General features: G+C 36.4%; 2 protein-coding genes across 5 annotated transcripts in view; both read right to left on the bottom strand.

Annotated features, from left to right (window-relative positions):
- Positions 1-2,994: 2,994 nt before the first annotated feature.
- Positions 2,995-10,501, bottom strand: mfsd12b (major facilitator superfamily domain containing 12b). The gene is made up of 10 exons (XM_079897967.1): positions 10,020-10,501; positions 8,936-9,146; positions 8,464-8,596; positions 7,951-8,127; positions 7,709-7,801; positions 6,717-6,809; positions 6,469-6,639; positions 5,313-5,407; positions 4,907-5,031; positions 2,995-4,143 (listed from the first exon to the last, which is right to left on the bottom strand). The coding sequence occupies exons 1-10, from the start codon at positions 10,285-10,287 to the stop codon at positions 4,064-4,066; spliced, it is 1,446 nt and encodes a 481-aa protein (XP_079754093.1). The 5' UTR covers positions 10,288-10,501; the 3' UTR covers positions 2,995-4,063.
- A 1,026-nt stretch (positions 10,502-11,527) lies between these two features.
- csnk1g2b (casein kinase 1, gamma 2b) overlaps positions 11,528-14,720 on the bottom strand; it is a 31,343-nt gene continuing 28,150 nt past the window's right edge. For 2 of the 4 annotated variants that reach the window (XM_079896108.1, XM_079896110.1), the window contains 3 exons: positions 14,600-14,706; positions 13,996-14,046; positions 11,528-13,774 (listed from right to left, as the gene is read on the bottom strand). In XM_079896108.1, coding sequence (XP_079752234.1) covers positions 13,759-13,774; positions 13,996-14,046; positions 14,600-14,706 — 174 coding nt within the window. In that variant the 3' untranslated portion in view covers positions 11,528-13,758. Of the gene's footprint in view, positions 13,775-13,865; positions 14,047-14,599; positions 14,707-14,720 lie in introns of those variants that run through there. The other 2 variants (XM_079896109.1, XM_079896111.1) reach the window with 2 other exon arrangements.

Genomic DNA, 14,720 nt, shown 5'->3' with positions numbered 1-14,720 from the left:
ATAATGTTTATGCATGGTTATTGAAAAAACTAAAAATGAAAGTTTCTGAAATAAGGCCACAAAACACATACTAAATATATGTCAATAAGACTTTTGACTAATGGATGTCGTCGCCTAGAGTTTTTTCTTCAAAATGATGTGAAAATCATCCTGCCTAATCATTCACATAAAACGATACATTGTTTTAAGTTTTGTGAAACATTTTTAGTTTGGAAAGGCAATATGTGGATGGGGCGTAAACGATCATGCATATTTAGTAGTTCACACCATAAGACATGCACCAATTTGACTAAGCTGCACTGCTCTCTCCTGAAGAGGTCGCAAAAAGCCCCGCGATAAATAACTCAACCCCTGGGTAACACAAAAACTACCCAAACACTGAAAAAATAACTAAAAAAAGGCTTAACCCAGGACTTGGGTAGAAAAAATAACCCAAGATATTTTAGAGTGTGTATGTGATTTATCTGTACACACATTTATTTATTATTTAAAAAAAAATCATGTGGCCTCATAATATTTAATCAAAGTAACTTCCCCTATCTCTTGCAGCGACATCTCTTCTCTTCTCTGATGATGCGTTTACTGGCGTGAGGGCGGGACAACCTGTCACTCACATGACATCACAGCAATAGCAAACCAAAATGAGCCAATGATCCAATCAATTCCCGATAGACAAAATCCCGCCCGCCCCTACATTTTTTATTTATTTATTTATTTTTCGAGAATAATAATAATAATAATAATAATTCGTTACATTTATATAGTGCTTTTCTGGGTACTCAAAGCGCTTTACATATGGGGGAATCTCCTCAACCACCACCAATGTGCAGCATCCACTTGGATGATGCGACAGCAGCCATATTGCGCCAGAACGCCCACCACACACCAGCTACATGCAGTTTAACTCAAATATACGTCACAATAGGGAAAAAGACTCTCTTAACTTCTGTTGTTTAATGTCGACTTTGACAATAACTGTGGCAATTTAGGCCAAAACATAGTTACCATGGTAATTTTTGCAATAGATGCAAATAGAAAAGTCTTCTATGTCTCAGTTCAAAAAATTAAAAGTCGCCACATAGTATTAAAATAAAATGCTGTTGGAAAATGCAACCATAATAACTAAACCCCTCCTACCACACTTATGACTGATCTATAAAAGTATATAAAGTGAAGGATTTGGCAGCTTGTGTGTGATTTGTTGAAGCTCTCTGAATCCCTCCATACAGTCATAGTGTTTCTCCAGTATACATGGGTGGCAGTCCCCTACCTCTGCTCCCCTCACGATGTAATCTTATATCATTCACACTGCTCTGCCTCCATCCAAGTACAGGCCATGGTCCAGACTCCAATTAGTGGTCACACTAACAGGCGGAGATGACGCCTGCCCCTCAAATTACCCACAGCAGCATGTTTAAAGACTGCAAGGGGGGTATTGCTGCTGGCACACCGTGGGCTGATACCCAGGAGTCAGGCAGCTCTGCTTTAATTAAAGGGTGCTTTTGCATTTGTTTCTGCTGCTTGTGTTTCAGAAATTTATTTCAAATGGCAATGCCACCCAGTATTATGACCCTAGTGTATTCAGGTACGACGGCATTGATGGACTATCCGCAGAGCTCCGGGAGGGAAGCAGGGCTGTAATCTTGAAAAGCTTTTGTGTAGCACAACTATATGAGAGAATCCATTTGCCATAACCTCCATGTAATTGTATAGATCCTGTACTTTTTGATTCTTATATGGTATTGTAATTCTAGGACATGTAGAAATGATTCAAAATAAGTTCAAAAACACATTTTAATCATGTAGCCAGGACAGTTTTTTTTAAGACATAGCCTAAATTGAAACATGATGGATGTCAATGTAAAAAAAAAAGTTATTTTTCTACTCTCTAAAATCCACAGCATTGGCATCAAACTTTTTGACTCAAAGGTCTCCCATATGTCAAACACAATAATAAAAGCCCCCATAGAGGCTAAATATTGATTCGTTATTTTCAATATTTCTGTAATTATTTGTGACAAAGCTTTACCATGACTCATTTTGTGATTCTAGAACTTTCAATAACTTGTATGTTCTTCAATAAAAACAATAGTTATTGATGAAGAAAAAAATGTGATTGCAGTCATTTTGATTTGATGTTCTCTTTAGCATTTTAATTTAAAGCAGAATTAGATTATTTGATTATATATATATCAAATTTATTTTATTAGGATAAACCCCTTGAGATGCATCATCTCGTTTTCAAGGGGGTCCTAAAATACATCACGACCATCACAAAAGAATAATAATAAAATAAGCAAAAGTACAATTATACATATTGGACAAAAAAATACATACAGAACCACAAACACAAAAAAAAAACCCCAAAAAAAAAAAAAAAAAACCCAATAATATTAACCGAAATATACCAAACTTTACAACCATTAGATCAAATTGGCAGAAATACATTTGAAATTGAATATATAAAGTATATATATATATGTATTTGGATCACAAAATAATAATACAATTAATTAAAATAATAAAATAGAAAAAAAAAAATTCACATTGTGTCAGCATCATACATTACAAGAGCAGTCAATCACAAAGTAAGAAGACAAGGTATGCTTAAACATCCCAAATGAAGTGATGGATCTAATATCGGAAGGTAAGTTATTCCAATCTAAAGTGGCTTTGAACATAAAAGCTCTTTTGCCAACTGTCTTCTTGGCTCGGGGGACAGAAAAATAAAGCTGAACAGAGTGCCTCAGATGATAATTTGAAGTAATAGGAACAAAATACTGTTTTAAATAAAACGGGTAATTGAAATGGATACATTTGAATATTAGTTGAAGCCAGTGCATTTGTCTTCTTATATTTAAATGGCCAATTCAGGGCATAATACATTGTGCAATGATGGGTGAGAAAAGGGCATCCAAGGACAAATCTGCACAGTCTGTTATAAGCGGTTATAAGCGGTTTTAAGACGGGAAAGGTCTGATTTTACAGAGTTTTGGTAAACAACATCACAATAATCAAAAATCGGAAGTATAAGTTGAGAAGCGAGTTTCCTGCGCACACTATATTATATTATTATTATTTATCATAAGCTTGCTGTCTCCCTCTAGTGGATAGAAATGTAACTGCCATATAATTGAACACCCCACAGGTGAACACAAAACATCAGACTGACAAGCTAGTTTTCTCTTAGCAGAGAAGACAAGCACTTAAAAAAATATATATATATACATGTTAGTGAATTAAGCAGTGAAGACGTCCATGGAATGTAAATGCAGAACTGATGACGATAACTGGAATGACACCAATCCTGAAATAGCTGGTGCATAACTTTAGAAAACGTTTTATCTTTCATAAGTATCACATGTACTACTTAAAAACAGCACAGGACTAACTGGTCAAACAAGTATCACTCACTTCATTATTTAAGATAGAAAAAAATACAAATGCATGTGATGTACACAGAATAACGATACATTATAGTGGTGTAGTGGCTTAGTGGTTGAAAGGCTTCAAAACCAGGATGGGACAATTCAAGAACTGCTACTTTTGAGATTGTGCCCCATAATAAGGACATTTAACTCTAGCTTGCTCCAGATTGGCTCTGTTCTAAAACTGTACAGCAAGTCACTTTGCATAAAAGGATCTGCAAAACTTTCAAAAATCAGTATCTGTATCCTTTTCAAAAGGCACCTTATTACGTTTTTATACAAACTAGATGCGTTTCTGATCTCTAGTGGAATCTTTTAAAATATTTGGGAAAATTTCAGCAGAGCTTCCTCATCTTGAATGTGTCACATAATTGTTATCTTGTTTGAGTCGTCTCTCCATGTGACAGGCCTGAGCTCATATTTCACATATGACAAACAAAGAGCCTCTTGAGAATGTAAAAACAATGCAGAAACTCGCACCTCCAAAGTGCTGAGAAAAGAGCTCGTGATCACAGAGCAGCACAGTTACCCATCTTCCTTGTTCCTGGTTAGTAGCAAAAGAAAGCATACAGTTTCCTCTGCAGCGCAGCCTGGTCTGAATGTTGAGTGTTTTCAAGTTTTTAACACGGAATGTGTCAGTTCAATCTTCCATTGCTCCCATAGCTTCTCGTCTCATCCTCATGTGTACCAATCAGCCCTCTGATGACCGCTAGACCTAAAGAGGAACAAATGGATTTGTAATAGGAATAAAGAGAAAGCACATTAAGGAAATAATGCAAATAAGTATTTGCAGATGAAAAGCTTAGATAAACACTAACGTCAAGCATACATTTTTATTGCAAAATGCTGTATAACAGCGGGTGAACATGGGATTTATACTTAAAAATGTTAAATGCAATCATTTTTAAAATGCTGTTTTAGATTGATATTTATTGTGAAACGCATTATGCAAATAAATTTTGAATGGGAAATGTTTTTGTTCAGATTTATAACGTTACACTATAATAGATCGTAACAAAACCCTAATACACAATCATTATTTTTCCGATATATTCCCCTTGCTTGTTTCATTTCAGAAAAACATGTTATTTATGTCAATTTAAATTGCAATTCATAATTTAATACAATCACCATTAAAGGGATAGTTCACCCAAAAATGACAGTTCTATCATCATTTACTCACCCTCAAGTTGTTCCAAACCTGTGTGAGTTTCTTTCGTCTGCTGAACACAAAAGAAGATATTTTGAAGAATGTTGGTAACCAAACAGTTGATGGACCCCATTGACAAAAATACTATGGAAGTCAATGGGGTCCATCAATTGTTACAGTAGGTTACTGACATTCTTCAAAATATCTTCTTTTGTGTTCAGCAGAAGAAATAAATCAAATAAAAATTTCAATCCTCCATTCAGGCTGAGCTGGATTTTAGTGGTTAAACACATTTTGTGTGTAGGTTTCAAAAAATTCCAAGACTCACGTTGGCGAATTACAATCGGCCAGATGAGAATGGTTAAGAGACAGAGAGCAGTAAAGGCACCCACACCGGCAGTGACAATCACAATGACGTTGCGATAGAACCATTTGCAGTCAGAGTCCAGTGTTCTGTCAATTAAGGCCAAAATAATGTGAGTAGTACTACAAAGCCAAGTAGAAACCTACATAAAACATGTGACAATGAATAGTTAGACTTTCACACTCAAACACACACATATAGGCCATCTGCAGCATACACATTACAACAATCAGTGTCCCTATGAAACAAGTAGATTGTGCAGTCAAGATGGTATTTGCAGACGGGAAGGGTATTTAAATATTCTACATTCCCAGCCACTACGGTCAGGAGTCAGGAGGCTCTTTCATTGGAGATGCTGGATTGTACTCACTGACAGGGATGTAAAGCCTGTATTATCATGATTCCAAGTCCATTGGCCATCTTATCAGTGAAGCTCATCGCCCCGTACACAAAAGCACCGCTTTGCTGTTAAAAGAAAGATCTTCATTAGAGCTACAGTGGCAGTCAACAGTTGGGAATAATTAAGATTATTTTACATTTAAAAAAGTAGTCTCTTGTGCTTTCCAAGGCTGTGTTTATTTGATGAAAAATACAGTAAAACAGGAATATTATGAAATATTATTACAATTTAAAATAGCTGTGTTCTATTTGAATATTTAAAATGGCTGTAGTTATATGAACAAGCATTCAGTAAATAGTCTAATGTAAGTCTCACATACCTAAAATATACAACACAATAATGTTACCGGTTTAAATAGGACATTACTGAAAAACAGTTCAGTGATCTCAGTAATCATATATATGTATACATAGATTCCACATTCAACCACTCCAGACATGTCAATGCATCTGCCAACTTTTAACGGTCAACATTTCAGATGTATTAGAATGTTGTCGTCACTCACAGTAAAAAATCAAGTTTTCCAAGACGCCACAACATTGTGCAGCCTCTGCTTGTAAAATCTGCCGAGATTTAAATCCCAGAAGAAATGGGATAACCTTTCACAGGTGAGAATGTGTTTGCGTTTTATATTAACTCTTGTTGTATTAAATCCTTTGCTAATCCTTAAGCTAATATAGATATTCATACTTGCGTATAACTGGTTCCAGACGCACAGTAAACTTACTCTCAAGTTTTCATGGACCGACTTTGACTGTTCCAATATGATGGACGGCTAATGTATAGCAGCCCATAGAAACAGCCGCTAATGAGGAATCTATGCATATATATACACATCTATGTCAGTAATGGTTTTGAACTGACTCGTTACGAAGAACCAGTTTATTAAAGTAACTTATTTGCGAGTCGGACATCACCATTCGTGCTGTGTTCGTTGCTGCACTGAGTACGTTAATGAGATATCTGACGAAACTTTATATTTTAGTAAGCTGATTACCAATTACTTGTATAAATCGCATCTGATGTGTTAGTTTGATACAGATTTTGTGCAGAGCCCCTCAAAAACAGTTTTAAGAATTATAACTTGATATACATTTAAGCATATGATTATGATATCATCACATACAGTTTGATCTCCGATGAGATTGGCGGTCATGGACAGTGACATGACCAGAATGACAGCAGATCCAGCTCCCAGCAGCACGGCGGCTCCGTAAACCCGTGGACCCATGTTTGTGTCCAACAAAGCCCAGATGGAAAACACCATTATGGGCACAAGACCTACAAAATAGGTCATCTGCAAAGGCAGAGATGACATATGAGGCATTTTGATTCACGGTATTTGGATAAAGCAGAGAAACAGTAAAAGCTTACAGAGGTGCCGAGCTGTTTGCTAACAGGCTTCATAACCAGAGACGACACCAACCCACTGACATACATGACCAGGGGAATAGTTGCAATGTAGTTCTGCAAAAAAAGAGAGGATGTTCTGCTCAACTTTGCATTCACTAAATTGTGCCAGAACATAACTGCCCAAACCAGCCTTACTGTACATATGTGGTATTCAAATTAAAAGTACATATACACTATGTTAATGTTAGTTTTCTTTGTATAAGCAGTTCAAGTCAGTACAAACTGTATTTTACAGTAAAAACATATATGTGACCCTGGATCACAAAATCAGTGATTGACATTGTATGGGTCAAAATTATCGATTTTTCTTTTATGCCAAAAATCATCAGGATATTAAGTAAAGATCATGTTCCATGAAGATATTTTGTACATTTCCCACCTTAAATATATAAAAAAAATATTTTTGTGAGTGGATGCAGCACAATCGCCAATAGAAATGGACAACTTTAAAGGCGATTTTCTCAATATTTCGATTTTTCTGCACCCTCAGATTCCAGATTTTCAAATAGTTGTATCTAGGCCAAATGTTGTCCTAACAAACCATACATCAATGGAAAGATTATGTGTTCAGCTTTCAGATGATATATAAATCTCAATGTAAACAAAATTACCCATAAGACTGATTTTGTGGTCCAGGGTCACATATACAAACACACACACATTTATATATATATTATACATTTACAAACGTAAATGTTAGATGCAATTAATCGATTTGACAGCACTAGTTTATATATATACTTCTATTTAGCATTAATTTATTTTATTTCAGAATAAGTTTTAGTCATTTTAGTGCTTTAACTAGTGCTTTAGTGCTATTTTTATTTTAGTTAGTTGCCAAGGAAATATTTCTAAATTTGTTTGAGTTTTTTTAAGTTTAGGATTTTCATTTTATTTTATTTCAGCTTTATTTCAATTAACTAGTTTATATTGAGAAGTGTCATGTTCCTCACCTTTGGCAGTAATAAGGAGTTTGTCAGATACATCGGGATGTACGTTTGGGACAAGTTTACAATCAGTCTAGTGCACATATATAATATGGCAACCTGGAGGAAGAAAACAAACATTCTTTATTGTTACTAAATAGCATATTGCGAATAATATTTCACTATAAGATGTTTGTAGTTTCCATAAGGCATCTTGTGTGTCTGTGTGTTTTGTTCATAGTAAAAGTGCGAGATCTTCGTGAGATCACCTGATAGAAGGCAGGCTCGATGAACCAGTGTTTCCACTGGAGCAGGACTCCGGAGGTCTGGGTTGGAGGCTGAGACTGTTCAGTCTCTTTAGTCTCCTGAGGCTGGACTTCCTTAGTGCCCACGTGAAAGATGATGGAGGTAACAGTACCGATGGCCCATACTATGAGCGCCAGATACTGTCCCAACAAAGATTAAGCCGATATTAAGAATAACAGAAATAAACAAATATTTTGAAGAATGTTGGTAACCAAACAGTTTCAGTTCCCATTAACTTCCATTGTATTTTTGTATGAAGTCAATGGGACTTCACTGTTTGGTTTCCAACATTCCTCGTTTTTATGTTCCACAAGAAAGAAAGGCATACAGGTTTGTAACAACATTAAGGTAAGTAAATGATGACAGAATGTTCATTTTGGTGTGGACTATCCATTTAACTCTGAATGTAGGCTAAATGTTCTCAGCTTGATAAGCATCATAAGTCCATTGCCAAGGGTGTGAATATATTTGCTCACTCTGAATGTGGGAACATCAAACCAGCTCAGATTCTGGGAAAAAGATAGGTCTTCTGTCTGTTGGGATTGGAAGTGGAACAAGAGCCAAGCCACAGCATACACCACAATGTTTGCCACCACGGTGAAAGCATACCTGTTCAGGAAAGCAAACAACTCTTAAAGATCATCCATAACAGTTAAATGAAGCAAAAAAAGCAAACAACTCTTAAAGATCATCCATAACATTTAAATGAAGCAAAAAAACTGACGTCCATTAAAAGCCACAATGCACAGATGAATAGTTCAAAATAAGACCAACAACATGCATTTAAAAATAGATACTTTAAAATAAGGAAAACGTTTTCTTGTGGTTTCCTCTTTTATTTCTAAAACAAAATGTCTCGACAGTGTCACTGAATATCTTAAGACTTTGAAGTCTGTCAGCACTACATTGGTTTACGTTGGTTATTTTACTTGAAGAGGAATGATATACCTGTATGACGTTAGTTCCACTTTGGCGTGCTCGCATGTGACCAGCTCAGGGATGAGCGACAGGTGGGATATCTGGGTAGCAGCCCAGCCAAATTGGAAGATGATGATGAATGGGATGACGTAGAGGAGTGCCGTCGCCTGTGGGGTGCTCTCATCACACCCGATACAGGGGTTGAATATGAAGGGGAAGGAGGCAAACTCAATTAAAGATCCTGAGGAGAAATGGGCAGTAAACTGAACAGTGAGTGCAGTGAAACTGTGTGACACTCAGAAAGTGACATCTTTTTTTTTTTTTACAGTATGACACTAAATCTGAATCCATTTTGCCAATTTTGGTGTTGGGTGCATTTGTGCTCATTCAACCCTGTTACCCAAGTTACTGTAAGAAAAAGAAAGATATAAAACCAATAATTTTGTTTAATTTGTGGTAAATATAAGTGTTTTTATAACTACAAACCAAATGTTGTCCCAAACTGCTACATATGCAAATTTGCAAAACTGCTACATATGCAAATACATAAGTAAATTTGCAATCCTGTTACCTATTCTAGTATTTTTTACAATTTTGTCTATTTATAATATTGCAAAATCACACAAATAAGGGGTTGAACAAAAGGTTTCTAAACAAATCTGAACAAACTGCATGGCTTCCACTTAAAAATCGGATTAAAAAAAAGATCAAATCAAATTTAGTTTGATTTCCTGTACTTCACGATAATTTTTTTGCCCATTTGTTGGCAAGTTTCAGGGCGCTATTTCGTACCCTATTCACATCTAACATTTCCCTGACTACAGCTGACAAGTTTTCGCTTCTTTTTCCTGTTAGCCATGAACCATCATCATGTCAGATGGAGTGGAACGTTATACGGCTGTTCCACACAGCGGTAGTTTTTGCAAGGATTTTAATTAAGTGGAATAGCCTTCACTTTCTACAGATTATTTTAAAGCTCCACGGTAACTTACTTTTATTATTATAGACATTTTTGAGTAGAATGCAGCAAATTTAGCAGACAAAAATCAAAGAACGCGCGCTCCTCCACAGACCGCCATTCATTTAAGTTCGAAGTTTGAATTCACACTCTTACCGACTAAATGCCAGGTCTTTCTTTTGCCATACTTTCCACATCCTGCCCTCCGATCGGATTCGTATCCGATAAGCGGCGTGCAGATTCCGTCCGCGATCTGTCCGACCAGCAGCAGCACACCTGCGTTCGTGTCATTGAACCCGAGAACCGAGTGATAATACACCAGTAAATACGTGAACCACATGGACGCGCAGAGGTCATTAAAGAAATGTCCCACAGCGTACGTCAGTCTCCTGCACACTGGTAAAGTTGACGGCTGATCGGACATCGTGAGTGAAGGAAACGATAAACGGAGTCAAGAAGATGAAACAGAGACGCTCTTACACGAAGTTACCAATGAGTCAGCCGACTGAAATGAATCCCGAATCCCATAGAAAACGATGAAAATGACGCTTTAGCACTGAAATAAAAGTGAAATGGTTTCTGCCAGGGATTGTTTGCATCCAGCAGTGTCCGTTTTCAGTTTTATTTCTCCATCTCACACCCACTCTATCTCTGAAAAGGGGATGTTACTATGAATTGATTTTCATAGACAGCACATGCCCTTTTAAAAGAGGGAAAAGATGGCAAAATCACCTTGCTGTGTGTGTGTGTGTAGGCCTATATATGTATGCATGTATATGTATATATATATATATATGTTTTTATATAATATAATATTAATATATAATACAAATTGAGAACTTAATTAACATGATTATCACATTGTTAACATACAATGGAAAAGGTGTAATGGAAAATGTGTAAAGGCTGAACATTTTGTCTAGGATGAAACAGACAAGATGTATATGGAGGACCACAAATTATTACAACCACACTTTTTTTTTTTTTATCTTTGTAACTACAGCATTTATTGCCCTTTAATAAAAAGCAATGTAATTAAATCTAGATTAACGTATTTGTAAACAAATGTATTAATGCCTATTTCAATATGAAATGCTTCATTACTATTTCCATGACACTTGTGGTCCTCCATAGTTAGTTCCCAAAATACAAATTTAGCACCTATTAACACTATTGCTAATAAATGACTAAACCAATCACCTGATAACTTCTTTTTTTAAACCTCACAAGATCTGACACATATGACATGACAGTCTCTGAACATCATATGACATGACAGCACAGACACATGGCCATTAGACATTCATATAAAGTGTTGATGTCACAATGGGTCTAATATGAATGACCTGGTAATCTATTGGGATTGGTGGTACTGATGTTGAAGATAAAATACAATTTAGACAGTAGGTACATTGAGTTAGAAGCTCTTGAATTACAAACCCTTATTAAATTCTAATTTTGTTCAATACATGGGCCAATATTGTTTTTGCTCTACACACATACACACTCGGACATGCTTGCATATGTGGTTTACGAGGACTCTCCATAGTCATAATGGTTTTATACTGAGCTAATCAAATGTTATATCCCCTTACTCTAAACATACCCATCACAGAAAACTTTCAGCATTTTTTTGAATAAAAAAAAAAACACTGTTCAGTATGTTTTTAAAGCCATTTGGTTTACGAGGCGACAGGAAGTGTTTACATTGTAATATCCATGTCATTTACACATTTGTGTCCTCATAAACCATATATACTGTACAAGCACACACACACACGGGCCACTTTATTTGGTACACCTGTTCAACTGCTCTAACACATAACTAATCAGCCAATCCCTTGGCAGCAACTCAATACTTTCAGGCATGTAGACATGGTCAAGATGCTGAAGTTCAAACTGAGCATCAGAATGGGGAAGAAAAGTGATTCAAGTGACTTTGAACATGGCATGGTTTTGTGTGCCAGACGGGCTGGTCTGAGTATTTCAGAAACTGCTGATCTACTGGGATTTTCATGCACAACCATCTCTAGAGAATGGTCCCAATCTCCAGTGAGTGGCGGTTCTGTGGATGAAAATGTCTTGTTGATGCCAGAGGTCAGAGGAGAATGGCTAGACTGGTTTGAGCTGATAGAAAGGAAACAGTAACTCTACAACAGAGGTCAGCAGAAGAGCATCTCTGAATGCACAACACATTGAACCTTGAAGGAGACGGGCTCCAGCAGCAGAAGAACACACCGGGTGCCACTCCTGTCAGCCGAGAACAAGAAACTGAGGCTACAATTCACATGGGCTCTCCATAATTGGACAATAGAAGATTGGAAAAACGTTGCCTAGTCTGATGAGTCTCAATTGGTGTTGCAACATTTAGATGGTAGGATTAGATCCATCCTGCCTTGTATCAACGGCTCAGGGTGTTAGTGGTGGTGTAACGGTGTGGGGGATGTTTTCTTAGCACACTTTGGGTCCCTTAGTACCCTTAGTATGACCAGTGTACCCATCTTCTGATGGCTACATTCAGCAGGATAATAACAAAGCTCAAATCATCTCAAACTGGTTTCTTGAAAAGGACAATGAGTTCACTAAACTCAAATGGCCTCTACAGAATGGATGTGCAGCTGACAAATCTGTAATGCTATAACGTCGATATATGGATCACAGAGGAATGTTTCCAGCACCTTGTTGAATCTATGCCATGAAGAATTAAGGAAGTTCTGAAAGCAAAAGAGGGTTTAACCCGGTACTAACAAGGTGTACCTAATAAAGTGGCCGTTGTGTGTATATTTGTAACAATAATGAAATATATATACACAATAGAAATAGATATACAATATATTTTTAAACAATAATTGATTTAGAACTAAAATTAAAACACACCTTAAGCTGAGAAAAATACAACATAAACCATTCACATCCACACGTAAAAAAAACAAAAAAAAAAAACAAAAAAAACAATGCTATCACTCAAAAAATGTCAGTGCAGGACACTTGCTTAAATTTTAAACATTTTACTTGGAAAGGCACAAACTATGATTTCCTGGTAAATAAATTTTGATGTGAGAAATAAAACTGAAGTACATTTTTTCTTCCTTTTCCTTTAACGATCCTTGGACAGATATCGGCTCTGTGCGGGACCGTTCCAACGGTTGTCTGACGCTTTTTCTCATCGTTTCATTGCAAGCCCACTGTGTTGTGTTCTTTTTTTTTTCCCCCAAAAGTGCAATAACAACAATGACAAGATAATAATATCCATTTGTCTCTCCATCGCCCACAGTACCTGAGGCCAGTAACTGTGCTACAGAGTCCACAATGACAGAAAGAAATGGAAGAATTTATATTTAAAAATGACAAAAAAAGACAAAAAAAGGACAAAAAGAAAGCATTTCCAGGACACAACAACTGCTTTACAACCCAGGGATTTCTGTCCAAAAAAATAAAATAAAATAAAAATCACAGGAAAAAAAGACTCCAGAGTCTGGTTGAGATGAAATGTGTCCTGTTATTTTGTAATTTGGTGGGGTTCATTCCCAGTGCAGAGGCGACTCCTGCCCTCACGTTTTTGTCAGAAATAAAAATTATTTTTAAGAAAACTTAAATCATCCATTCACTGATGTTTTCATCCCCTGATCAATGAACAATAAATGCTCTGCATGGAATCTAGTATACAACGTGTCAAACAGCATCTTTTTTTTTTCTTTTTTTTTAGTTCACACCACTGGGGTTCTTATATAATCAGTTACTCTCATGTCATCACGTTCTTTTCATCTTTTTGAATGTTTATGTGTGATTTCTTTTTATTTCTTTTTACACATCTTGTATCATATATCTTCATTTATTCTCTTTTTTGAAGGAACCAGAGTCTGTTGGACAGTCAACAAAATTCCTTTGCACTCCATTAAGTGGTGAAGCATCTATGAAAGAAAGTGTGATGGGAACAGAGAGAGAGAGAGAGAGAGAGAGAGAGAGAGAGAGAGAGAGAGAGAGAGAGAGAGAGAGAGAGAGAGAGAGAGAGAGAGAGAGAGAGAGAGAGAGAGAGAGAGAGAGAGAGAAAGAGAGATCTGTGTATTTTCTTGCATTTCAAACTTAACAGTGACCAGAATGTATCAAGTTCTTTTCAAAGAGTGAGCTTCACTTGTGCCTTTGAAGAGCTTTCCTCTTTCTTCTCTTAAAAAAACAACAGCACCTGAAAGAAAATCAGAGCAAAATTCAGATATCTTGATAAGTTGAATTTGGTTTTATAAATTGGAGAGCGCTGAGGCGTAATGAGGAACATTAAATCAGTACAGGGACATTCATACAGCAATAGCTAAGACAAAATGAACATGCATAATTCATTTTCAATTAGAGTTGACGAGCTACAGTAATGCAAAAATTGGCATATCCAGCGTTCTGACATATTTATGCAAATGAGAACAAGTGAAGACAGCATTCAAGAATACTCAAGTAGTCCATTTTACACGGATTAATTTTACTGGTATGATTTCATTATCAATCAAATACAGGGATAATTAAAAAAATAAAGAAAATAATGCATGGAAAAGTGTCAGCAACTGATATGATGCATTATTCTCTGCCATTTGGATTCAAATTTGTTAATTTTAAGCAAAAAGGAAACTGATGTTTTTTTGGGTATTTTACCAGGTTTACATCCCATTTGTGATCATATTTCAAATTTATAGTCAGCTGGGGCATCCAGGAGTAGGAACGCCTACTAGGAAGACATTTGTGGGACTTACTTTGTGTCGTCTGCCACCTCTACCTCAGCGGGTGCAGTAATGGGAGCATTGGAGTGTCCTGCGGTTGGGTCATCTGTGTTCAGCTCTCCATTTGTGGAGCTCATGACCTGAGGATCGCACA

Source organism: Squalius cephalus (genome assembly GCF_949319135.1).
Source record: "Squalius cephalus genome assembly, chromosome: 16".
NCBI classification, from domain to species: Eukaryota; Metazoa; Chordata; class Actinopteri; order Cypriniformes; family Leuciscidae; genus Squalius; species Squalius cephalus.
Note: the sequence above shows the minus strand (reverse complement) of the source record. Positions and strands in the feature narration are given on the sequence as shown.